The 26,134-nt window shown below is 39.1% G+C and overlaps 1 protein-coding gene across 2 annotated transcripts in view; it reads left to right on the top strand.

Moving 5' to 3' along the window:
* RAP1GDS1 (Rap1 GTPase-GDP dissociation stimulator 1) overlaps positions 1-21,681 on the top strand; it is a 233,936-nt gene extending 212,255 nt beyond the window's left edge. For both annotated transcript variants that reach the window (XM_036764131.1, XM_036764132.1), the window contains 2 exons: positions 317-445; positions 20,997-21,681. In XM_036764131.1, coding sequence (XP_036620026.1) covers positions 317-445; positions 20,997-21,124 — 257 coding nt within the window. In that variant the 3' untranslated portion in view covers positions 21,125-21,681. The remainder of the gene's footprint in view (positions 1-316; positions 446-20,996) is intronic.
* Positions 21,682-26,134: the final 4,453 nt, after the last annotated feature.

Below are 26,134 nucleotides of genomic sequence, written 5' to 3' on the forward strand. Positions count from 1 at the left end.
GAATTAATTATTTTAAGCAAGTAAATACTTTGTCTTTCAAAATAATATTTCACATAAAGGAGCATTTTGTCTTCAGATTGTGCTGTTTTGAAGCTGAATTCTAAAACTAAGCTCTGAGGTACTTGTTTAAACCAGCCCTCCTCTGTTCACTGAGTCTGAGATAAATACCCTATTATCCATCTCCTTGCTATTTGTCATATTGTGTTGGGAGATTTGATAAAGCCACTCTTTAAGAGAGGAAGAAAAGTGTTTAGTAAAGTTGGGGAAAAGACATTTAAAGGATGTGACTTAACACATAAATTGTATTCTATTCTAGTCACTGCTGAGAAGGATCTAGAAAATGCAAAGCTTGTGCAGATTCTACACAGACTGTTAGCAGATGAGAGAAGTGCTCCTGAAATAAAATATAACTCCATGGTCTTGATCTGTGCTCTCATGGGATCTGGTAAGTGTTTTTCTCTACCGTTTGATTTGTGGTAGCAATTAAGCATAAAATACAGAAGAGTGAACAGTGACTTTGGATTTAAAAATCCATTAGACAGTGGTTTGAGCATGACATGGGATAACTTTTGTTATGGTAATGTCCTCAAAACACTTTTAATGTGATTTTTGAAGGCTGTGAAAATGGCTTATGACTAGCCAAAGCTATGTAAAATCAATGCTAAATGAAAATAATGAGCAGCCTTTTCTCTAACACAGCCTAGCTCCAATATGTGTTTCTTTGATATAGAAACAATGTTCAGTTCTTGCCCAAAGTACCATTTGTCCAGGGAGAATACTGTACTGGAAATCACAATTGGCATTTCTATATTTACTGTCATTTGTAGTCACTGTCGCCCAGAGCTTCCCTCTAAGGACATTTGGCCTACTTACACGGGGCCAAATGGGTACATGGGAAGATCTCGAGATGGCCTCCATCCAGGGAGATGTCAGCAGAGCCAGGACTAGAATTTACAGCCACTGAGTTCCTTTTTTAGTGCCATGACTCCCACAGAGCTTCCCACGTCCAGCACCTCTTCTAGATTGTGGATGCGGATGTCTCCCTCTGTGTAGGTGGCTGGTTGCTGGCAGGTAATAAATGTAGCTCTTGGAAACCCAGATGTGAGCCTGAGATCTAGGGCCGCTTCCTCATCAAGTCTTCCCAGCTCTGTCCCTTCTTAAACCTCTTCCCATTCCATTTGGACTTCTTCCCATGTATGTTATATTTGTGTTATAGTTAGTTGTGTATCTGTATTATACTGTCTACTGAATAGGCACCCACGTGAGGGCAGAGGCCATGGCTCATATCACCTTCATGTCCTCAGTGCCTCGCCTAGAACAATGAACAGAGTAGACACTTGGGAAAAGCTCAGTGAACGTAATTGAAAGGGAATAAAACCCAAGTTGTGGAAAACTGTGGCATGTCCCCTGTGTAGACTCCTGCTGCTGATACAGATGAGTCCTCACACTTAAATCCTGTGACGAGTGGCTGTCATCTAGCCTGTCCTGTGCGTAGGAGGCCACTAACTACCTGACACGTCAGCCTTCAGAATCTAGTTGCTCAAATGATAAGATTTAGAACTGAAAGGGATTCTAGAGATAGCAACTCCAAGCTCCCCACCTTTTTTTTTTTTTTTTTTATTAACAAATGAGGACATTGAGCCCAGACAAGAAAAGTCATATAGTCTGTAAGTAGCAAAGAGGGATAAAAACCCAGGTTTCCTGAGTTTTGACCCTGCTCATCTTACTCTGTTCCATCACCCTAAGATATAATAGGCCTAGGATCCACAGCTTCAGTTTTTTAATGAGAGTTAAACAAAACAGAAAAACTGGGGAAAAGGGAGTAAGAAACCTAGAAGGGAAATCAATGTCACCCCAAAATGCAGTAATAAAATGAAATAGAAATGTTTAGTTATCATGTAGTTAATCTGAAACAGACTCAGATTTCTTCTAGCTTATCCCCATTACAAATAATGCTTGCTGATGGTTTTAGATAAATGCTTTTTATCAATTTGAGGAAAAATCCATTAATACTGTCAAGTGTTTTTAATAGATATGAGTTTTGTACTTTATCAAAAGCTTTTTCTGCATCTATTGATATAATCATATGATTTTTTTAACTTTTATTGTTGATATCAATTATGTTAAAAGTTCTTATGTTAAACCACCCCTGCATTCTTTTTTAATAGGATTTTATTCCAATTACATGTCAAGACAATTTTTAGCATTCATTTTTATAAGATTTTGAGTTCCAAATTTTTCTCCCTCCATTTCTCCCTACCCCTCTCCCTAAAATGGTAGGCAATTTGTTATAGGTTATACATCTTTTATCATGTAAAACATATTTCCATATTAGTCACAGTTGTGAAGGAAGAAACAGATCAAAAGGAAAAAACCATGAAATAGACTAAAGTAAGTGAAAAAAATATGCTTCTGTCTGCATTCAGAGGCCCTCAGTTCTTTACCTGGATGTGGATAGCATTTTCCTTCATGAGTCCTTTGTACTTGTCTGGGATCATTGTGTTACAGAAAAGAGCTGAGTCATTCATAGTTGGTCATCACACAATGTTGCTGATATTGTGTACAATGTTCTCCTGGTTCTGTTCCCTTCACTTTGCATCAGTTCATACAAGTCTTTCCAGGTTTTTCTGAAATCTGCCCACTCATTTCTTATTAAACAGTAGTATTCCATTACGTTCATATACCACAGTTTCCTCAGCCATTCCCCAACTGATGAGCATCCCCTCAATTTCCAATATTTTGCCACCACGAATAGGGCTGCTATAAACATTTTTGCACATGAAGGTCCTTTTTCCCTTTTATATGATCTCTTTGCGATCCCTGCATTCTTGATGATAATATATTCTTGAAATCTACAAGACTCTCAATTTTTGCCTGATATAAGTGAGAGTTAACTGAAGTTTATAATAATGCTTCATGTCTGTTCCATCTCCTCTGGATTGGTGCTTCCTCCATTGATGCACGTTGTAACATCTCATTCTCATCCTATAACATTCCTGTCCATATCTTCCCATAAGTCTTCCTAGAGGATCTGCTATAGAAAACCATCTATGGAAGCCTGCTTGTTCCTTCTTGTGTTTTCATGAAGGATATCCTCAAAATCATCTTGGTTTTATACTCAGTACTCCAATGAATCTGTGATTTCATTGATTTTGAAGCTACCTCCAAAAATGCAGATTTCATACTATTCATTCCTGTCTGTCCTGTGCGATTCTCATTCATAGCCCTGCAAAAGTTCACCATAGGAGGTCCACCTCTACTGGAGGCCTTTCTCATTTTCTACAATATCTCATGCTAATGGGGCATTCTAGCTATCCACTTAGCATCTCTTGCACTTGTCACGTGACCAGCCCATCTTTTCTTTCTGTCATACCCTCATTTACTCCTGTATTTCTAAGGAGTTCCTTTTTGAGTACATGTTGCAGTCAGCTCTTTCCCACCTTTCTATTGCCTTCTGTACAATCTTTAGTTCTTCAGAGTCAGTGGTGTTCCAGGTCTCACAGCCATACAATTCCACTAAAATGTTTGTATAAGTTGAGCCTTTGCTATTATGGAAACCTTGGGGACATTAAGTGTTTTGCAATTTCTGCTAAGCAATCCAGTCCTCTCTTCCTCTTCAACTCTAGGTCCAGCTGCATTGTTGGTCTCAGGCATACATGCGGTTGGACAAGTTCTATAGGATTTACATTCAAACATATGTTGAAACTGGGTAATAGACATCCTTCATCCATTTTGTCTTTTATATATGGATGGGTAAGCTAAACTGTTGAGTGATTACAGATCTCATCCATGAGGCTCTTCCATGTCTTGGGACTTGATGCAATCAAGAGTGTTATGTATAAACAGGATTATCTGGAGGACTTCACCATCCATAGGGAATTTTTCCTTGGTCTAGCCTCTGTACTAGATGCCCTCCAGAACAGAGGTAGATACTTTTGACAATCATACATCTCCATGTTTTATGCCTCTCCTAAAGTGTATTATCATACAATTATTAAGCAAGGTAATTTCTGTTGTTACTTCTTCCAAGGAATCTTGAATGATCTTGCCATATGGTTGGAAGATACTTTGTTTTAAGAGAACCTGAAGGTGGCATTTTGTTCTACTGAGTCAAATGCTTTTTCATAATCAACAAACTATAAGCACAATGCTCTTTGATATTTTCTCCATCTCTTAGTCAATTATGAGATGGTGCATATGTGGTCCATTATTGAATATCACTTGCAAAATCCTATTTGCTATCTCCTTATAACCCCATTGAGGTTGCCTTCAATGCTTGTGAACTTGACCTCCATAAAAATTCTGAATAGATGGGACCATAGGTATATAGATCTGTAATGGCCAGTATTTTCTCATTCACTTTTTCTTGGATGTTAACAAGGTTTAAGATGCTTTTCCCCATACCTTTGCTCTCATTCCTTCTTTCAGATACCTCATATATCAGTCCCTTAGTGCCCTCATCGTCTTATTGCTTCCAGCACATATCTCCTCTATTTGTACTTGATCCTTTCTGGTTGTTTTCCCCATCTTTGTTCTCTTTAGTGCCATTTCTACCTGCTCTGCTTCAGGGATTGTGAAATTGGGGTCCAAATGGTGATTCCACTATCCTTGATAGAAAAGTAAGTTTGTTGAAAAGATTTTTTTGGAAATCTTTTTCATTTTTCCTCTGTTTGTATTCTTTTTTCTCTTTTCATCTTGGAGATGCTCTTGAAATCACATTGCATATTGTACTATCTTGCTAAGTTTTCTTTAATCTGCTTTTTGATTTATGAGAAAAGATTGTTCATAATCTTCCATCATCCTTCTTTGTAATATTTTACAGAGGAATTTATATTCTAACTCTGTGTTCCCTTTGCAAGCCATCTTTCTCCATTTGGCAAGAAAGTTAAATGTTTGCTGACTAAGGTACTTTCCGGGGTCTTTGGGTCTCTTTGTTGTAGCAGCTAATTCACATTAGTTTAATATATGAATGAAGTTATTATGAGTGTCAATGTCATTTCTGTTGTACATTTCCCTTTTTTTTGAACTTTCAATAGCCTAATTCAGAGTTAAATCTTCTTAACTGTACGCCCTATTTTTTATTACTATTGTTTCTACTTGTTTATTATAAATTTGATCTTAGCTGGGTTGAGTTGATGGGTTGACTGTTCAGAGAGCTGACTCAGCGATAACTCCCATCTCCATAAAAAGTCTTACTGTCTATCATTCTTTGTGATGTTACTGATTACTCTGTCCAGCACCTACCATTTCTGTCTTTTTTTTTTAAATGCTCATGCTATAGAGGTATGAGGCTTTTGTATGATTGAAAAGTCTTTGGTTTCTCTCATTTCTTTCATCTAAATCATAACTTGCCTGTATATATCTTTCCATTCCTTTGCATTGAAGTCAGCAAGTAGCATGGTACATATTGATTTTATTTGGAAAGTCTTACCAAGTTCTTTATAGAATTTCTCTATCAGGAAGATGGCGGTTGGTAAGCACAGACTAGAGTGAGCTCCGTACCTGAGTCCCTCCAAAAACCTATAAAAAATGGCTCTGAACCAATTCTAGAACGGCAGAACCCACAGAACAGCAGAGGGAAGCAGGGCTCCAGCCCAGGACAGCCTGGATCGTCTCTGGGTGAGGTCTACTCCACACAGAGCTGGGAGCTGGGAACGGAGTGGAGCAGAGCCCAGCCTGAGCAGCGTGGACGATCCAGACCAGAAGCCGGGCGAACGGGGCCCTAGCGCCCTGAATATGTGAGCTGCGGCAGTTACCAGACCCCTCGACCCACAAACACCAAAGACTGCAGAGAAGGTTGGTGGGAAAGGCTGCAGGAGTGGAAGAAGTTCACGGTTCGGCTTCCAGCCCCAGGGGCAGCGGAGGTGGGGCAGCTACAGCTGTTGTTACTTCCTGCTCCAGGCCCACCTGGTGGGAGGAATTAAGTGGCGCATCAGAGCAGGAGTGCAACAGCCTGCTGAAGATCTAAGCCCAGTCTGGACTGGGGGTCCTTGGGGAAGGAGGAGTGCGGCTCTGACAGAGCTGGCACCTCCCCCCCAAACGTAGAACATAGAACTCGTTAGTCTACAAGCAGTCATACCCCACTGAAAAACTCAAGGGTCAAGTTGGTTGGTTGGGAATATGGCCAGGCAGCGAAAACACGCCCAGATTCAGTCTCAGACTTTGGATTCTTTCTTTGGTGACAAAGAAGACCAAAACATACAGCCTAAAGAAGACAACAAAGTCATAGAGCCTACAACCAAAGCCTCCAAGAAAAACATGAACTGGTCTCAGGCCATAGAAGAACTCAAAAAGGATTTGGAAAAGCAAGTTAGAGAAGTAGAGGAAAAATTGGGAAGAGAAATGAGAAGGATGCGAGAAAACCATGAAAAACAAGTCAATGACTTGCTAAAGGAGAACCAAAAAAATACTGAAAAATACACTGAAGAAAACAACACCTTAAAAAACAGACTAACTCAAATGGCAAAAGAGCTCCAAAAAGCCAATGAGGAGAAGAATGCCTTGAAAGGCAGAATTAGCCAAATGGAAAAGGAGGTCCAAAAGACCACTGAAGAAAATACTACTTTAAAAATTAGATTGGAGCAAGTGGAAGCTAGTGACTTTATGAGAAATCAGGATATTATAAAACAGAACCAGAGGAATGAAAAAATGGAAGACAATGTGAAATATCTCCTTGGAAAAACCACTGACCTGGAAAATAGATCCAGGAGAGATAATTTAAAAATTATTGGACTGCCTGAAAGCCATGATCAAAAAAAGAGCCTAGATACCATCTTTCAGGAAATTATCAAGGAGAACTGCCCTGATATTCTAGAGCCACAGGGCAAAATAGAAATTGAAAGAATCCATCGATCGCCTCCTCAAATAGATCCCAAAAAGAAATCTCCTAGGAATATTGTTGCCAAATTCCAGAGCTCCCAGATCAAGGAGAAAATACTGCAAGCAGCCAGAAAGAAAAAATTTGAGTATTGTGGAAACCCAATCAGAATAACCCAAGATCTGGCAGCTTCTACATTAAGAGATCGAAGGGCTTGGAATGCGATATTCCAGAGGTCAATGGAGGTAGGATTAAAACCTAGAATCACCTACCCAGCAAAACTGAGTATCATGTTGCAAGGCAAAATATGGAGTTTCAATAAAATAGAGGACTTTCAAGCTTTCTCAGTGAAAAGACCAGAACTGAATAGAAAATTTGACTTTCAAACACAAGAATCAAGAGAAGCATGAAAAGGTAATCAAGAAACGGAAATTGCAAGGGACTTACTAAAGTTGAACTGTTCTGTTTACATTCCTACATGGAAAGATGATGAGTATGATTCATGAGACCTCAGTATTAGGGTAGTTGAAGGGAATATCCATATATATGTATATATATATATATATGTATATATATATATATGTTTATGTATATATATAAGTGAATGTGTATGTATGTATATATCTATGTGTAGATGTACGTATGTGTATATATATATGTGTTTATATGTGTGTGTATATATATATATATATATGTAAGAGAGAGAGAGCAGACACAGGGTGAGTTGAAGATGAAGGGAAGATATCTAAAAGAAATAAAATGAAATTAAGGGATGAGAGAGTAACATACTGAGAGAGGGAGATAGGGAGAGATAGAATGGGGTGGATTATCTCGCATAAAGGTGGCAAGAGGAAGCAGTTCTATGGGAGGAGGGGAGAGGGCAGGTGAGGGGGGAATGAGTGAACCTTGCTCTCATCAGATTTGGCCTGAGGGGGAATACCATACATACTCAGTTGGGTATCTTACCCCACAGGAAAGAAGAGGGAGGAAGATAAAAAAAAATAAAAGGCGGGGGGATGATGGAGGGGAGGGCAGATGGGGGTGGAGGTAATCAAAACAAACACTTTGGAAAGGGGACAGGGTCAAGGGAGAAAATTAATAAAGCGGGATGGGTTGGGAAGGAGCAAAACGTAGTTAGCCTTTCACAACATGAGTATTGTGGAAGGGTTATACATAATAATACATGTGTGGCCTAGGCTGAATTGCTCAACTTCTTAGGGAGGGTGGGTGGGAAGGGAAGAGGGAAGAGAATTTGGAACTCAAAGTTTTAAAATCAGATGTTCAAAAACAAAAAAAGTTTTTGTATGCAACTAAAAAATAAGATACACAGGCAATGGGGCGTAGAAATTTATCTTGCCCTACAAGAAAGGAAGGGAAAAGGGGATGAGAGGGGAGGGGGGTGATAGAGGGGAGGGCTGACTGGGGAACAGGGCAACCAGAATATAAGCCATCTTGGAGTGGGGGGGAGGGTAGAAATGGGGAGAAAATTTGTAATTCAAAATGTTGTGAAAATCAATGCTGAAAACCAAATATGTTAAATAAATAAATTGCATTTAAAAAAAAAAAAGAATTTCTCTATCAGTTCATCCACAGCAGCTTGTACATATGTGGCAGTTATTTTTATGATTGTCTTTTTACCAATATGTATCACTGGTGCTACAATATATGACCAAATAAATCAAGAAATGCCATTTCTTATAACATTGGGGCATACAATAAAGTTCTTCATTCTTCATTTCTCTTTCAAATCCTTCCATTTGCCTGCAGCTTCCTTCTTCTGGTTTTGTTTATAGCAAAAATGTCAAGATTGATGAGATTGAGCTCCTCCAGCAATATGTCTACTCATTGGTATTTGACGAAAGATAGCACATTTGAAGTACCAAAAGTCAAATTAAAGTTTGCTGGTGGTCTCCAAACAGTGTAATTTTTAATACCCTCTGCTCCTTTGCCTGCGGCTGTCATCCCAGTAGCAGAAGAGAGGTCACACAATACTGAGGGCCATTTTTTATTTCTCTTTGTTACATGGTTGGCCACGGCCAAGATTTTATAAAGATTTTTAAAATGTAGATATGTGTCCATACCTTTTAATGTGGCACTTTTCTAGGGATAGTAAGACCATCTGTGGCCTTTTCCATCCTTTTGAATCTTTCTCCTCCCTAAGATAGTTTGAAAATTGATCTCTTGAATACTTTTAATATTGTTTCATTTCCAGCAGCTATTTCTTCTGTGTGTACTAGGTTAGGTCTAAGTCAAGCTTCATCTTTTTTAAGCCATGTCTACTTCTTCACATACTGTATCAAGAGTTAAGGTGCTAGAATAGCATCCAAATGCAATGTCTCCTTCATTGCTACCAAATGATTATATACTGTGACAACACTGAAAGATCTTAGTTAGGTCTATTTTCTCTTCAACAGTTTTTTACTATTTTGTGAAATAACCACTGCTCCTAACTGCCATTTTCTTCCATAATATTTTTGCAAATTAGGTTCTGAACTGGTGTTGCTATTGACTACCTTGTCTCTCCACTTCTTAGGGTGGTGATGTTTGTCACTGTAGTATAAGGGCAGAGTTTATAATTTCAAACAGGATCATATATATGTCTGAAAGGTTCAGAACCGTGAGATATAAGGAATCTTCAAAGTAGGAGGCAGTAGAATCAAAGCATATATTTAGGCTCCACAGTAACCAACCCACAAAACAGCATCCCCATTTTGATATTTTGATCAAAAGCTTCCAGGCCCAATAAGTCCGCCTCACAAGAGTAACCAGGAGGCCACAGAGAAGCATGATGGTATAAAGCAAAATCATATACATGCTTCCCCTCTATGGTAAAAAGATTACCCACTGGCCTCAAGTCCTTGTTCAGCACTCCTCAATCTTCTCGTAGGTCAGCTCTGCTACCGGCAGCTCCTGCTTCAGCTTCGGCTGTAGCTGTAGCAGCCTCTGGCTCCAACGGAAGCTGTTTTTAACCATCCAGCTTCTGCAGGGGTGTAAGGTACGCCAGGGAAAGCACAGGTTCTTTCCATCTGCTTAAGCAAGGTGAAGGGGTTGACTGGGAAAGCACAGGTTCTTTCGATCTGCTTAAGCGAGGGAAGCAAGGTGAAGGGGCCGACCCAATCCAACATACCAACAGCATTCAGTTAGTTCAGGGGAAAAAGCCAAACTATTCAAGGGCACTTGTTGACTAAGTGCTAAGGAGTCTATTTTTGGTTACCAACACAGTCACCTAAGGTAGTTTCTATGTTCTTCAGGCCTCCTTATTGTGATGACTATTTTGCAGTGGTTAGGGTCTCAAAAAAAGTGGTGACTGTTGGTGTCTGTACTTTTATGTGTTTCCCATTTTTCAGAGTTAACAACTTAAATAGACTGGGTTTGTGCTAGTATAAATACAGTGTCTTTTTTCTTATCTTTGTTTTATATTTGGTGTTCATGTTGACTTTTGCCTTAACCAATTAGTGATCTGATTGCAGACAGTTAATTCTGAAATGTCTTCCATGTTAGTAACTCCTTGTTTCCTTTCTATTATGATAAACTCATTTCCAGATTTGTTTTGTGATTTCTGTTCCTTGTCACATCCAGTGCCTTCTAACATTTTTCTTGAAGAAAATATCAATGATATACACACATGAGGCTACTGCATGAAATGGAGTTTCTTTTGGGTGGTTGTATATGTGTACACATTAAAATTTTGATCTTTCTGAGAACTTGTGAGCCATCTATACTTCCAACCAACTGAAGTTTCTTTCTGTCTTTGGATTCCACTTATAGAAATAATATTTCTTTGGCTATGGTTCTGTGCCTCCACTAGTACCTCAGCCGTTGATGTCATTGGACGAAGGGCTTACCTCTAGATGACCAACAACTTGGTTTTTGTACATGGCCTAAAATCTGAATGATTCTCTTTTTAATATTTTTTAAAGAAAAAGAGGGAAAAAAATCACCAAACTGATCACTCCATCAAAAAGGTCTGAAAATATGGGCAATGTACCACATCACATCCATAGACCTTTGAGGTCTGCAAAGGAGTGGAGTTGGCGGTGCCTTCTCATGTCATTTCTTTGGAGCTTTGCTTTTTTCTTTGTATTTTCAAAACATTCACTTTTGATTTATATTGTTGTAGTCCCTGTACGTATTGATTTCTTGGCTTATTTCACTCTGTACCACATTGTGCAAATCTTTACAGGTTTCTCTCTATTCATCTTTTCTTACAGCTCAGTAATATTCTATTATATTAATGTACCACAGTTTGTTTAGCCCTTCCCCAATCAATGAGCATCTTCTTTGTTACCACAAAAGTGCTGCTATAAATATTTTGGTATCTTTGGGGACTTCCTTATCAGCAGCTTCTTGAGATATATGCCTCCTGGGGGAATCAAATATATATGACTTTCAACAGTTTCTATTCCGTTTGGTACCTCTCTATCCCCATCACTGCAGAAGGGGAAGAGAGCCAGCCAGGACTGATTGCCATTTTGCATTTGTATCTATTTCATGTGTTAGTATAGCCAAAGAAGTCATCTTCTAGCAGCCAAGCTGCTGGAGAGTCTCTCTGTGTCATGAGGCTGGGCCTCAAACATCAAACACAGTAGCAAACACTTGATTCAGCCATCTTGGCTTCATACAGAACTTGCCTGAAAGGGCATTTTGCCAGCATAACCTTCAAGAAGGCAGGGCCACCTCCTCTGCTCACGCTTTACCTAGGCATGGTTTTTTTTGTGGAGGGAGCCTCTTCACAATACACATATTGTGGCTTATACTTAATCTCAGCTATCTAATGATGATTGAGGATGTGGTGACCAAAGGGCACTTCTGGCTCTTTTAGTCATATTGGTGGGGAGACAGTGTGTAATAGTGAAAAGAGCACCAGATTTGGAGTCAGAGAATCTAGGTGGCTTCCTGGCTTCCACTTAAGAGATCTGTGACCTTGGACAAGGCCTAGGTCTAAATTGTAAAATAAGACTAATAATATGAGTGTTATTCTGTGCAGGATTGTGATGAGGATTGAATAAAATAACCAATGTCATCTCAGTTTTGTGTTACAGATTGTCATCTCATTTGATCCTTACAACAGCCCTGTGAAGTAGGTGTTAGTGTTCCTTTTACAGATGGGGAAACTGAGGCAGGCAGCATTTAAATGAGTTGTCCAGGGCCGCACAGTCAGCATCTTAGGCAGGAATTGAATGCAGGTCTTCCTGACTCCCAGTCCAGCACTCTATCCACCGAACTAGGTAGCTGCCTTTATCCATATTTGCATTTATCCCTAAAAGGGTATGGGACCAGATCAGAGGGTCTTAACTTGCAGTCCTTAAACTTAGATGATGAGAGAAAAGTATATCTATATTTTCCCTAGCCTTGAACTAAAAGTTGACATTTATTCAGCAATTTTAAAACATTCTTTCTGAGAAGTGGACCTTTACCAGACTGCAAAAAAAGTCCACTACACAAAAAATGTCTTTTCAAATAAATTATTTATTTGTTTGTTTTTAGTTTTTAACATTCACTTCCATAAGACAGTGTGCAATCTGATATAGGCTCTATACATTCATATTAAACACATTTTCACATTAATCATGATGTAAAGAAAAATTAGAACTAATGGGAGGAGCCACAAGAAAGAAAAAAACAAAACAAAACCACAAAAGAAAAGGAAAGCAAATAGTATGTTTCCATCTGCTTTCAGACTCAAAAGTTCTTTCTCTGGATGTGGCTAGCATTTTCCATCATGAGCCTTTTGTAGTTGCCTTAGATCCTTGCATTGCTGAGAAGTGCAAAGTCTATCAAATTCAGTCATCGCACAATGTGGCTGTTATTGTATACAATGTTCTCCTGGTTCTGCTCATTTCACTCAGAATCAGTTCATATAAGTCTTTCCAGGTTTTTCTGAAGTCGGCCTGCTCATTATTTCTTATAGCACGGTAGTATTCTATTACATTCATACCCCATAACTTGTTCAGCCATTTCCCAATTGATGGATAGCCCCTCAATTTCCAATTCTTGGCCACCACAAAAAGAGCTGCTATAAATATTTTTGTACATGTGGGTCCTTTTTCTTTTTTTAAATCTCTCTGGAATAGAGACCTAGTAGTAGTACTTCTGGGCCAAAGGGTATGCATAGATTTTGTAGCCCTTTAGGCATTGTTCCAAATTGCTCTCCAGAATAGTTGGATCAGTTCACAACTCCACCAGCAATACACTAGTGTTCCAATTTTCCCACATCTTCTTCAACATTTATCATTTTCCTGTTTTGTCATGTTAGTCAATCTGATAGGTGTGATGTGTGTTGCAACAAATAGGTGAGCAGTTGCTGTGGGGGTGAGAAACCAACACAAGCCCAACAACAAGAATGCTGCAAGCCCAGGTTCTTTTGATCTGCTTTACTAAGGAAAGCAATGTTAAGGGGTTAACAATCTTACCTTAATCCAACATACAAATATTCACTCAGCTCAGGGGGAAAAGCCAGCACCCTGAACTTCAGAGCAAATACAAACAAATTACAAACATACATTTATAAACGGATCAAATACAGTTCACAGTTACCAAGAAACCATCAATATTTGAGTTCAGCCGGGAGCTGGACAATGGCTGGCCCAGAGTCATGCGCCACTCCTGCTATGGCTCAGAGCTCCAAGGGAGAAAGCCAACCTCTGGGTTTATATATCTTGTTCAGGGTCAAAGGTGAGTCACACATGCGACTCACCCACATAACCTAAAAGCATCACAAAAATGTGACTTAAACGCACATGGTCTAAAAGGCTCTGGTGTCACAAACATGTCACTCAAACCCATGGCTTTCCCATGAGGCAAAGAGGTCACCAAGGACTCCTACTTTAATCAAGGAAATAAAGACCAAACTCTTCAAGGGCACTTCATTGAATAAGTGCTAAGAGCCCATCTTGGTTGCCAATACAATGTGATACGTCAGAATCGTTTTTATTTGCATTTCTCTAATCAAAAGTGATTTAGAGTGTTTTTTCATATGACTATAGATAGCTTGAATTTCTTCCTCTGAAAACTGCGGTTCATATCCTTTGACTATTTATCAATTAGGGAATGACTTGTATTCCTATAAATTCGACTCAGTTCTCTCTGTATTTTAGAAATGAGGCCTTTATCAGAGACACTGGCTGTAAAAATTGTTTCCCAGATTTCTGCTTCCCTTCTAATCTTGGTTGCATTGGCTTTGTTTTGTGAAAAACTTTTCAATTTAATGTAATCAAAATCATTTTTTGTATTTCATAATGTTCTCTACCTCTTGTTTGGTCAAAGATCCTTCCCTTCCCCATAGACCTGACAAGTAAACTATTCCTTGCTCTCCTAGTTTGCTTATAGTGTCAGTCTTTATATCTAAATCATGTACCCATTTTGACATTATCTTGATATAAATCTTGGTCTATGCCTACTTTCTGCCATACTGTTTTCCAGTTTTCCCAGCAGTTTTTGTCAAATAGTGAGTTCATATCCCACAAGTTGGAGTCTTTGGGTTTTTCAAACAGTAGATTACTATAGTCATTGACTGCTGTGTCTTGCATACCTAACCTATTCCACTGATCAACACCCTATTTCTTAGTCAGTACCAAGTAGTTTTGATGATTATTGCTCTGTAATAGAATTTAAGTCGGGTAGGCCACCTTCCCCTGCATTTCTTTTCATTAGTTCCCTTGATATTCTGGACCTTTTGTTCTTCCAGATGAATTCTGTTATTGTTTTTTCTTGCACTATAAAATAATTTTTTGGTTTGATTAAATAAGTAATTTAATTTAGGTAGAATTGTCATTTTTATTATATGAGCTCAGCCTACTCATGAGCAAGTGATACTTTTCCAGTTATTTAGATCTGACTTTATTTATGTGAAAAGTGTTTTGTGATTTTATTCATATAGTTCTTGGGTTTGTTTTGGCAGATAGACTCACAAAAATTTTATAACGTCTACAGCAACTTTAAATGGAATTTCTCTTTCTATCTCTTGCTGTTGGACTTCATTATTAATATATAGAAATGTTGATGATTTATGTGGGCTTATTTTATAACCTACAACTTTGCTAAAGTTGTTTATTATTTCAAGTAATTTTTTACTTGATTCTCTAGGATTCTCTAAGTATACCATCATATTATCTGCAAAGAGTAGCTTTGTTTCTTCTTTGTCTATTCTAATTCCTTCAATTTCTCTTTCTTCTCTTATCGCTACAACTAACATTTCTAGTGGTATATTGAATAAGTGGTGAAAATGGACATCCTTGTTTCACCCCCAAACTTATTACTTATCCCCGTTACATATAATGCTTGCTGATGGTTTAAGGTAGATGCTACCTATCATTTTAAGGAAGACTCCATTGATTCCTATGCTCTTTAGTATTTTTAATAGGAAGGGGTGTTATATTTTGTCAAATGCTTTTTTTGCATCTATTGAGATAATCATATGATTTCTGTTCATTTTGTTGTTGATATGGTCAATTATGCTGATAGTTTTCCTAATATTGAACCAGCCCTGCATTCCTGGTATAAATCCTAACTGGTCACAGTATATTATCCTGTAATCTCTTTGCTAATATTTTATTTAAAAATTTTGCGTCAATATCCATTAGGGAAATTGGCCTATAATTTTTTCTGTCTTGGCTCCTTGGCTCTTCCCAGTTTGGGTATCAGCACCATATTTGTATCATAAAAAGAATTTGGTAGGACTACTTCTTCACCTATTTTCCCTAATAGTTTATATAATACTGGAATTAGTTATTCTTTATATGTTGGATAGAATTCACTTGTAAATCCATCTGGCCCTGGAGATTTTTTCTTAGGGAATTCATTGATGACGTGTTCAATTTCTTTTTCTTATATGGGGTTAAGCATTTTGTTTCCTCTACTGTTAATCTGGGCAATTTATATTTTTGTAAATATTCATCCATTTCACTAAGATTATCGAACTTATTGGCATACCATTGGGCAAAATAGCCCCTGATTATTGATTTCCTCTTCACTGGTGGTGAATTTACCCTTTTCATTTTTGATGCTGGTAATTTGGTTTTCTTCTTTTTTTAATCAAATTAACCAAAGTTTTATCTATTTTATTGGTTTTTTCAAAAAACCAGCTCTTAGTTTTATTTATTAGTTCAATATTTTCTTAATTTCAGTTTTATTAATCTCTCCTTTGGTTTTCCATATTTCTAATTTGGTATTTAATTGAGGATTTTTACTTTGTTCTTTTTCTAGCTTTTTAGTTGCATGCCCAGTTCATTAAACTCTTCTTTCTCTACTTTGTTCATGTAAACATTTAGAGATAGAAAACTTCCCATAAGAGCCGCTTTCACTGCATCCCATAAGTTTTGCTTTGTTGTCTCATTATTGTCGTTCTCTTTGATGAAGTTATTGATTGTTTCTATGATTTGTTGTTTGACCCACTCATTCTTTTTTTTTCTTTATTTTACCAGAACACAAATATAGAATAGAGAAAAGAAACAAAAACATATCATAAATTTAAATATTAAAACTTAAATACAAAGTAAGAAAGAAAGAAAGCATGTCATGTGCATAGCAGAACATGAGAGGATTCAAAATATGTAACAATTAATTTTCATTTCAAGAAAGCCTGTATGATAAATAATACACCTTGTGTTGAGAATTGTCCATCTTTTCTTTGCTTCCTTGTGTTTTCTTTTGTTCTCTGCTGTGTACTTTTTAGCTTTGTCCTTTTTTCCCCTCAGAAGGCTACAATATAGTTTATATGTTTCTCGATATATATATATATATATATATATATACATACATACACACACACATACAGATATATACATACACTTATACATATATACATGCATATATAGACATATACTTTCCCAAAACATACTCTACTCCTGATCTTTGTTTTTATGTTTGTACATATCTCTTGTTTCCTACCCCTCCTGCCTCCTCTACTTTACTTCTACCGCTACCTTGTCCTCCTATTACTTGCCTTCTCCAGGGATCACTCCCCTATCCTCCCATTCTCATAAATCTAAACACCCTTCTATACTCCCCTTTCACCTATTCCCTCATTCTCCCCTCTAAAGATCCCTCCCTTGTCCTCTCCCCTCTCTCTATGCCCCTACCATTTATTTCTTCTAAATTTAGAAGACTTTTATACTCCTCTAAATATATATGTATTGTTCCCTCTTAAACCCATTCCCAATGAAAGTAGGTTACGAGAACTACCAGCCCTCCTCCCCCATCTAATTCCTCTGTATCCTTTCTTCCTCTTGCACCTCATTTGTATAAAATAATTACTCTTTTTAGCTGTTCCTAAATGGTTTTACTTTTTTAAATTCATATAATAGTCAGGTTTACCCCAATCCTTCCTATGAGCTCACCAGCTATTAATAAGAATCTCAGACATACATTTTACATTATATAAAAGGTAAATAGTCTGTCCTCATGAATCCCTTATAATTGGTCTTTGGTATATACCTTATGTTTCTCTTGGTTCTACCCACTCATTCTTTAGAATTAGATTATTTAGTTTCCAAATAATTTGTAGTCTGTCTTGCCATGGCCCTTTATTACAAATAATTTCATTGCATCATGATCTGAAGAGGATGCATTTAATATTTCTGCCTTTCTGCATTGGATTGTGAGGTTTTTATGCCCATGGTCAATTTTTATGTAGGTGCCATATACCACCCAGAAAAAGGTATATTCCTTTCAATCCCTATTCAATTTTCTCCAGAGGTCAACCATATCTGACTTTTCTAAAGCTATATTCACTTCCTTAACTTCTTTCTTATTTATTTTGTGGGTAGTTTTGTCTAGTTCTGAGAGGGGGATGTTGAGGTCCCCTGCTAGAATAGTTTTGCTGTCTATTTCATCCTGTACCTCCCTTAACTTCTCCTCTAAGAATTTGGATACTATACCACTTGGTGCATATGTGTTTACTAATGATATTACCACATGATCTGTGGTACCTTTTTAGCAGCATGTAGTTTCCTCCCTTATCTCTTTTAATTAGATCTACTTTTGCTTTTGCTTTGTCTGAGATCAGGATTGCTCTCCCTGCTTTTTTTTAAATTCAGCTGAAGCATAATATATTCCACTCCAGACTTACTCTCTGTGTAACACTTTTCTTCAAATGTGTTTCTTGTCAACAACATATTGTAGGATTATGGCTCTTACTTCACTCTGCTATCCATTTCCATTTTATGGGAGAATTTATCCCATTCACATTCACAGTTATGATTACCATCTGTGTCTTTCTCTCCATCTTATTTTCCCCCATTTATGCTTTTCTCTCTCCTTTCTCCCTTCCCCTCCTCACTAGAGTTTTGCTTTTGACCACTGCCTCCTTCAGTTTGCCCTCCCTTCTATCAGCCCCCTCCCTCTTCTTTCCCTTTCCCCTCCTGCTTCCTATAGGATAAGTTAGGCTTCTTTACCTGATTACGTTATTCCCTCTTTGAGCCAAATCTAATGAGAGTAAGGTTCCAATGATGCTCATCTCCCTCCCTTCTTTCCTTCTACTGTATTGTCTTTTTGCCTTTTCATGTGATGTAATTTACCCTTTTCTGCCTCCACCTTTCCTCTTCTCCCAGTACAATCCCTTTTTACCACTTAGATTTAGCATCACATCAAAGTCAACTTATATACCCATGCCCTCTGTATATGTAAACCCTTTTTAAATGTCGTAATAACAATACAGTTCTCAAGAGTTAAAAGTGTCATCTTCCCTTGTAGGGATGTAAATAGTTTGCCCTTCTTAATACCATGTTGGGTTTTTTTTTTCTTTCCTCTTTACCTTTTTATGTCTCTCTTGAGTCTTGTATTTGAAGATCAAATTTTCTGTTGAGCTCTAGTCTTTTCACCAGGAAAGCTTGGAAGTTCCTTATTTCATTGAATGTCTGTCTCCTCCCCTGAAAGATTATGCTCATTTTTGCTAGGTATTTGATTCTTGGTTGTAATCTAAGCTCCTTTGCCTTATGGAATATCGTATTCCATACCCTCTGATCTTTTAACCTAGAAGCTGCAAGGTCCTGTGTAATGCTGACTGTGGTTCCAAGATATTTAAACTGTTTCTTTCTGGCTACTTGCAGTATTTTCTCTTTGATCTGGTAATTTTGGCATTTGGCTACAATATTCCCTGGACTTTTCAGTTTGGGATCTCTTTCAGGAGGTGACTGGTGGATTCTTTCTACAACTATTTTACCTTTTGGTTCTAGGACCTCAGGGCAGCTTTCCTTGATGATTTCCTAAACAATGCTGTCCAGGCTCTTGTTTTCATCATGGTTTTCAGGTAGACCAATAATTTTTAATTAGTCTCTCCTGGATCTATTTTCCAGGTCAGTTGTTTTACCAATGAGGTATATTACATTTTCTTCTGTTTTTTTCATTTTTTTGTTTCTGTTTATGAGATATCAAAGATCAGTCAGAGTCATTAGCTTCCACTTGCCCAATTCTAATTTTTAATGAATTGTTTTCTTCTATTAGATTTTTAACATCCTCTTCCATTTGGCCAATTGTATTTTTTAAAGATTTGTTTTCTATAGTCAATTTTTGTCCTTCCTTTTCCAAGCTATTGACTCTTTCTTTCACACCTCATTTTTTTTCCCAATTTTTCTTCTGCCTCTCTTATTTGACTTTTAAAATCCTTCTTGATCTATTCAAAGACGACTTTTTGAGCTTGAGACCAGTTCATATTTACCTTTAGGTTTCAGATGTGGGTATTTTGCCAGTGTTGTCCTCTTCTGAATTTGTGCCTTGATCTTCCCTGTCCCCATAATAAGAATCTATGGTCATTGTCTATTTCTGCTTTTCGCTTATTGTGTTTGCCTATTTTCTGACTTTTAAAGTTGAGCTCTCCTGCTGGAGTGCAGAGGGCACTGACCCAAGCTTCTTGTGCTGGGAGCCTGGGACCTGGTCACTGGTTTTGTGTGGTAGGGCCTCAGGTGCTGGCACCTGGAGGCTGTAGGGGTCTGGCAGCTTACCTGGTGCTGAGCTGGGGTCAGCAGCAATGGAGCTCTCAGGAGGGAGGAAGTCTGGCCTCTGGGGGATACATTCAAATGTTTGGTTGCTGGAGGATGTCTGGCAGCCTGGAGCTGTATTTCCTGGAATTGAGCCGAAGCACCAGGTTCCTCTGCCTATGCAGAGGCGCTGGGGAGGGGGGGTGGGGGAGAAAGGGGGAGGGATGGTCCTGGTGTTGGTGCTTGTCTGCTCCACAACCCTGGGGCTCAGGATCTCCCCCTGGTTTGCAGAGGTAGGGCTTTCCTTGAAGTCTCCTGCCCTGTACTGCTCCCCATCCCCCAGAGTGAGAAGGGCTTTTACCGTTAATCCCCCAAGCTTCCTGGGCTACAAGACAGCTGCACCCTTTCTTTCTGCTACCTGAGCTGTTCCAAGGTTTTTTCTGGGGCAATATTTTCTGGGCTTTCAGAGCTCAATAAGGGAGGATGAGAGCAACTTACTTCTTACTCCACCATCTTGGCTCCCAGAAGCCTATAAATCCACTACACAATAAATGTTAAGAACCCTAGATAGCATACTAAGAATCTCTAAGGTTTTGGACACCAACTTTTATTATTGCAGATTCTTCTATTGACTCACAGTGGTGTGAAGGTGGCCCTGAATATTCAACACTAGCACAATCTCAGCCAGGACCTACCAAGCTGGAAAGGCTTTGATTATGGGCTCAGCAAAGGGCTCATCTGTTGCTTGTAAACCAACCTAGCTCATCAATCAACTCCTACTGTGTGCTAGGCACTGTGCTAAACTCTAGGAATATAAAGCTCTTAAATCCCTGCAGTCAAGGAGTTCACAGTCTAGGGGGAGAGGGGCTTGCAGACAAGCCATAGAGAGGATCAATTGGAGAGACTGTAATCAATAGAAGGAAGGCACTAGAGTGAAAGGGGAATGGGAAAGGCTTCCTAGAGAACGTAGGTTTTTAGCAGGAACTTGAAGGAAACTCATCACCAGAGAACTAGACATCAAGTGAGGATTGTTTTGACTGCAGAGACTCATGAAGTGATTGACTGGGTAAGGCATGGAATGAGCCATGATCAGCAGCAGTAGAAAAAAGACCCACACATCATCCTTCCAAAGAAAACTATACTTTGGGGCCAGATTCATTCATGATTATCACCTTTGAGCACTGAAAGGGCACTGTCTCCATCAAAGAGATTTGTATGTTGTGGGTAGATGAGGCATTTCTAAGTCATCTAATTCTCTCTTCTAGAAACTCTTCACAAGGAAGTGCAGAGTCTGGCATTTCTAGAAGTTGTATCAAAGCTCCGCAGCCATGAGAATAAGACGGTGGCCCAGCAGGCCTCCCTCACCGAGCAGAGGCTTGCTGTGCACAGCTGAGAATGGCCTCTGCCCACTGCCCAGCGTCCCGTCCTTCACCTCCGTCCTCTGTCCAGCCACAGCTCCTGCCACGTCCTCCACTGTATCACCTGTGCATGCGTGTGATGTTCCCACACCAATGGAAGAACTGCTATAGGTACCTTCCCAATAAGGTTTCTCGGCCCATAGTTGGTGTGAATGTGAACCTGTCCAGACCGGTCTCTGCCCATAACCATTCTACTCGTACTCTTGTGGCTTGAGTCCCATCAGTAGAATGTGCATGTTGTAATCCTCTAATGATGTAAATGTGGTACTACATGACAGCCCCCTTGCCCCCCCATAAACTGCATAATAATTTACTGATAAATTAGAAACAATCCAGTATACAGCAAGATCTGTCTAGTGTATGAAAGATAGGATGAAATAGTAAAAATAAGAATAATAATAAATAGCTCCATTTTTGGTGCTTTGGAAGCACAATGACAAAAGAAATGTGTTGCTGCTCATTCACTGGTCTTGCCTATTAATGTCAAAGTCATGGTACCTAGAGCTAACAAATAAAATCCCAGTGCTCTACACTTGACCCTGTGGCTTGTATTCTTTACTGCACAGAATCCCCAAATGGCACTTACTTGGCAACATTCCCCGTGGGATTCATGCCACACCAATTGATCATGTCAGCAGTGACCGGATGCCCAGCACCTGGGTGGCTTTCATGCTGACATTAAGAGGGGCTCTTATTTTCACATGAGGAAAACTGGTTTTTTTGATGTAGGACATCATCCTATGCTAATCTTTATCACTTAGCTATTCATGTATTCATAGAATCTCAAATCCAGTCTCCCAGTGTCTTTCTGCATACCCTTGTAACAGAACTTGATAGGATTAAGACTAAAGAGGAAAGGAAGGCGTGGGTAAGAGCAAGGACAATGTTTAGGTACCAGAAAGAGATAAAAACACGGTAGCCAGCCCACAATTCTGTTTGTAAGCAGTACAGCAGCCTGCTTCCTTAGCTCTTTCTCTTTGAGCCCTGCAATAAAGAGAATTCACGGACAATGCAGACCTGTACCCCTGGTGATTTCTTTTCTTCTGTTTACTCTCCACCCCTGGCACCAATAGATGACTTCGGAACACTTACAAGTCAGTCAGAAACACCCAGATGGTTCTCCTTTCCCTTTCTGACTCTAGCCGGCTCCTTCTTCCTCAATGCCTACCTATAGGTTGGAAAATACAAAGGTCAAACCTGAGTTAGCTTTTCCCAGCAGGGGCTGTCAAGGGAGGCCAGACAGCACACCGTAAGTAGAGAACACACACTCTTCTCTCTGGGATGACTGAGGGGCAGTCCTTGGCTTCTGATTCCAAAACAAACATAATTCAATGAAGTTAAGTCCCGCACGAGATGGAAAAGCCTCTTGGCTGTTCGCAAACATCTTTGACATCCACAGAAGTGGCTTCTCTGGGGGAAGTTGGTTTATTGCCTTCCCTTGTGTTGAATGGTGATATCAACATTTATTGTCATTTTGGGAATGTATTAGTAATACATTACAGCAGAGGGTCTTTAATCTTTTGGCTGTCATGGACCCCTTTGGTCCTTCTCAGTGTAACATTTTTAAATGCATAAAATAAAATATATAGGATTAAAAAGGAAACCAATCCTATTTAAATAATTATCAAAATATTACAAAGCAAGTTCACAGACTCCTGGTTAAGAATTCCTGCTTTGGAGGCTGATCATATCAATATATGAATTATATTGATAATATGTCAATAAACTAATGACATCCAACTGGATTACTGTAACTTGAGACATCCATTCAGGAAACTGGCCCTCCCTGCCCTATACATCACATATCCAAAGCTATACCATAATAAGCTATTTGTATACGTTACTAATTCCATTGAGTCATAGAATCAAATTATGTAGAAACTAGAAGGAATTATGAGAGGTCATCAAATCCAACCCTACAAGTAAATAAAACTCCAGACTTGGAATCGGGAAGACCTGAGTTCAGATGTGACGTCAAACACTTCCTAGCTCTGTGACCGTGGTCACTTAGCTTCAACTTCAACTTCAAAATGAGGTTAATAATACTTCCTAGGGTTGTGAGAATCAAGTAAGATAATACTTGTAAAGGCTTAACACAGCGCCAGGCACAGAGTGGGCACTTAATAAATGCTTCTTTCCTTCTTTCTGAAGGAAAACAAGCTTAAAAAGAAATCATTAACCCAGGTTCACATGGTGACTAAGTGGCCAGCCAAGACTTGCACCCAGGCTTTGTGACTTCCAGGGCTTTGCTACTATGTCATGCCACCTTTGCAGACTATGTAGATTGATTGAACTGTGTACTTCAGGAGATTTCAGGAAAATGTTTATTTTTGCTATGTAATTAATCTTGGTCAAAGGCACTGTAGCTAAAGCCCTAAAACAGGGCCCTTTGAAACCAGAGGAACATATTTTATAGGAGTTGCACCTCGAACCCACTCCCTAACACAGAATTTGAGTTGGAAGGATCTCAGAAGCTATCTAGTTCAACCTATATATACCCAGATAATCCCTGCTACAGCAGTCCTTAAAAGGGGCCATCTACCCTCTGCCTTGAATCACAGAATCACAAATTGGAAAGGACCTCAGAGGACATCTCCCCAGGGTCCCCATTACCGTGTAATCCTCTATGAACCGTTCTCTTAAAGTCTCAGGAATTACAAAGCACTTTGAATCAATGGCCATTTTGGGAAAAAAAAAAAAACTGCCTCGTTTGTCAGCAGGCCTAAAAAAAAGACCTCTCCTTAAAGTGAGTGGGCTATTTATATGGCCGTGAGTGGAGCCAGGTAGACATCAGTAAGCCATGTTCCCAACCTGGTTTTCATTTAAAGACAGCCAGATGATGTGGGAATGTTAGGACCAGTGACAGAAGAAAGTTCTTAAGAAGAGATTTTGCTTGGTACCTTGGGGAAACTGAATGATGGAACAGTTTCCAGAAGTAAGAAGTCAACTGCAATTACATGATGGTTACAGGTCTCTGGTTGTAATCATTCTAACAGCTAAAATAATAGAAATAATTATCTGCCTTTCATTATTAATAAATAGTATGTTCAGAAACTTTAATACTTATTTAAATTGATGAGATTAAGGGATTTAATGCAGAAAGATGAGTAACTACGATTGCAAAGGGAGGCTTCTCCAGTTTATTAAATAAATAATATTTAGTGAACTGGGGAGGGGAGTTGAATTTAACCTGTTGTTATGTTGAATTTTTATAAATTAACAAGGAAATAAACCAGCACAGCCCTGGATTACCCAAATATTTAGGGGTGGTAAGGTTAAATATGAGAACAGTCAAGCAGCAGGCTGGGGTTAGCCGACAAGTGAGGTTGGTTAACCCATGTAACTCTTTTCATGGGAAACATCTCCCAAACCTGGCTACATAAAAAAAGGGATTCCCCTACCACCACCCCAGCCCTGGCCCCACTTTATGAAGTTGTGACACCTTCAAGGTTATCTAGCCTAGCTATTTTTCAGATGAGAAGATTGAGGTTCAAAAAAGAATAAAGTGCTTTGGAAGCTTCTGGCACCATAGTGGTCCAGCTTCTCAAATAGAATGGAGTCCCCAATCAAATTGTACATAACTGCTTTCCTGATCTCCCCATGGGAGTGGAAACACAGTTCTAAAGTTGGGCAGGATTCCTGAAAAACTGGATGATTCTTCTATGAATACTTTTCTGGTAACAAATTTAATCTTTTCAATTCAGTCAGTCAATAAGCATTTATTAAATACCTACTGTCTGCCTGGCACTTAGATGCTAAGAAAGCCAAAAGACAATCCCAACCCCTGAGGAGCTCATAATTTAATGGGGGAGATAAGCGAGCAAATATGTATACATAAGGTGCCTACAAAATGAATAGAAAGTAATTGACAGAGGGGAGACACTAGAATTAAAAGGGATTGGGAAAGGTTTCCTGCAGAATGTGGGATTTCAGGAAAGCCCAGGAGGTGAAGATGAGGAGGGATAGCATTTTGGACACGGGCCAGAGAGGATACCCAGAGTCTGAAGACAGAGTGCCTTGTTCAAGGAACAGCCAGGAGGCCAGTGTCACTGGATCCAAGAAAACATGGTGGAGAGAGAGGTTAAGGTGCAAAAGAAGCCTGGAAAGGTGGGGGAGAGGGATTAGGTTCTAAAGGGTTTTGAATGCCAAAGGATTCTGTATTTCAAGAGTCTTACCAACGTTGCTTTCCTTGATTTAGAAGGACTATTTTTGCTTCTTGCTCAGCAGCTGTGTCTGAAAATTTTACCATTATCTGAGTATTTACTGCTATTAAAGGAAAAGAAGTCTCACCTCCAGCTGAGTACTACACACATCCCAGTTCACATCATAAATGTATCCAGAGAAAAGGACCAAATAGGAGCCTGCCACGCCACACTCAAGAGTGATAGAACATTGAAGGCATTTTGTTTTATTTAAATCTGAGGGTTAGTTCTGGAGCCATCTCTCCCCACCTCTCCATGTTTAGATGAAAATCATACCTTGGATTTATTCCCCCCATAAGCAGCTTAAAGCCCGACTTCACTACACGCACCCACCAACAACACTAGTTTAGATGAACAAGCGGCAGATCTCATTATCATCTTTGAGTCTGGGCCAACTGAGACAAAAAGAGCTCATCGGATCATAGATTTAAAACTAGAAGGTACCTGCAAGGTTGTCTATCTAGTCCAGCCAGCCCGCTCATTTTACAGATAAGGAACCAAGGACCAAGGGACGTTAAATATCTTGTCCGTAGTCACAAATGTCAGAGGTGGGATTTTAACCCAGGCCTTCTCAACTTGAATCCATCACTGTATCCATTACATTAAATACCTTATCTGGTTCCCTTGATTTGAGCCAAAAAAGGAATTCAAATTTTCGAGGTTCTTTTCATTAGACTCTGCTGTCTTGAAAGCACCAGCAAAAGACAAAGGAACCTTCACCACACTCTACAAATATTCTCGTATGCACACACACAAAATAGATACTATAGTAAAAGGTTTCTA

The sequence above is a fragment of the Trichosurus vulpecula genome, chromosome 6, assembly GCF_011100635.1.
Source record: "Trichosurus vulpecula isolate mTriVul1 chromosome 6, mTriVul1.pri, whole genome shotgun sequence".
NCBI lineage: Eukaryota > Metazoa > Chordata > Mammalia > Diprotodontia > Phalangeridae > Trichosurus > Trichosurus vulpecula.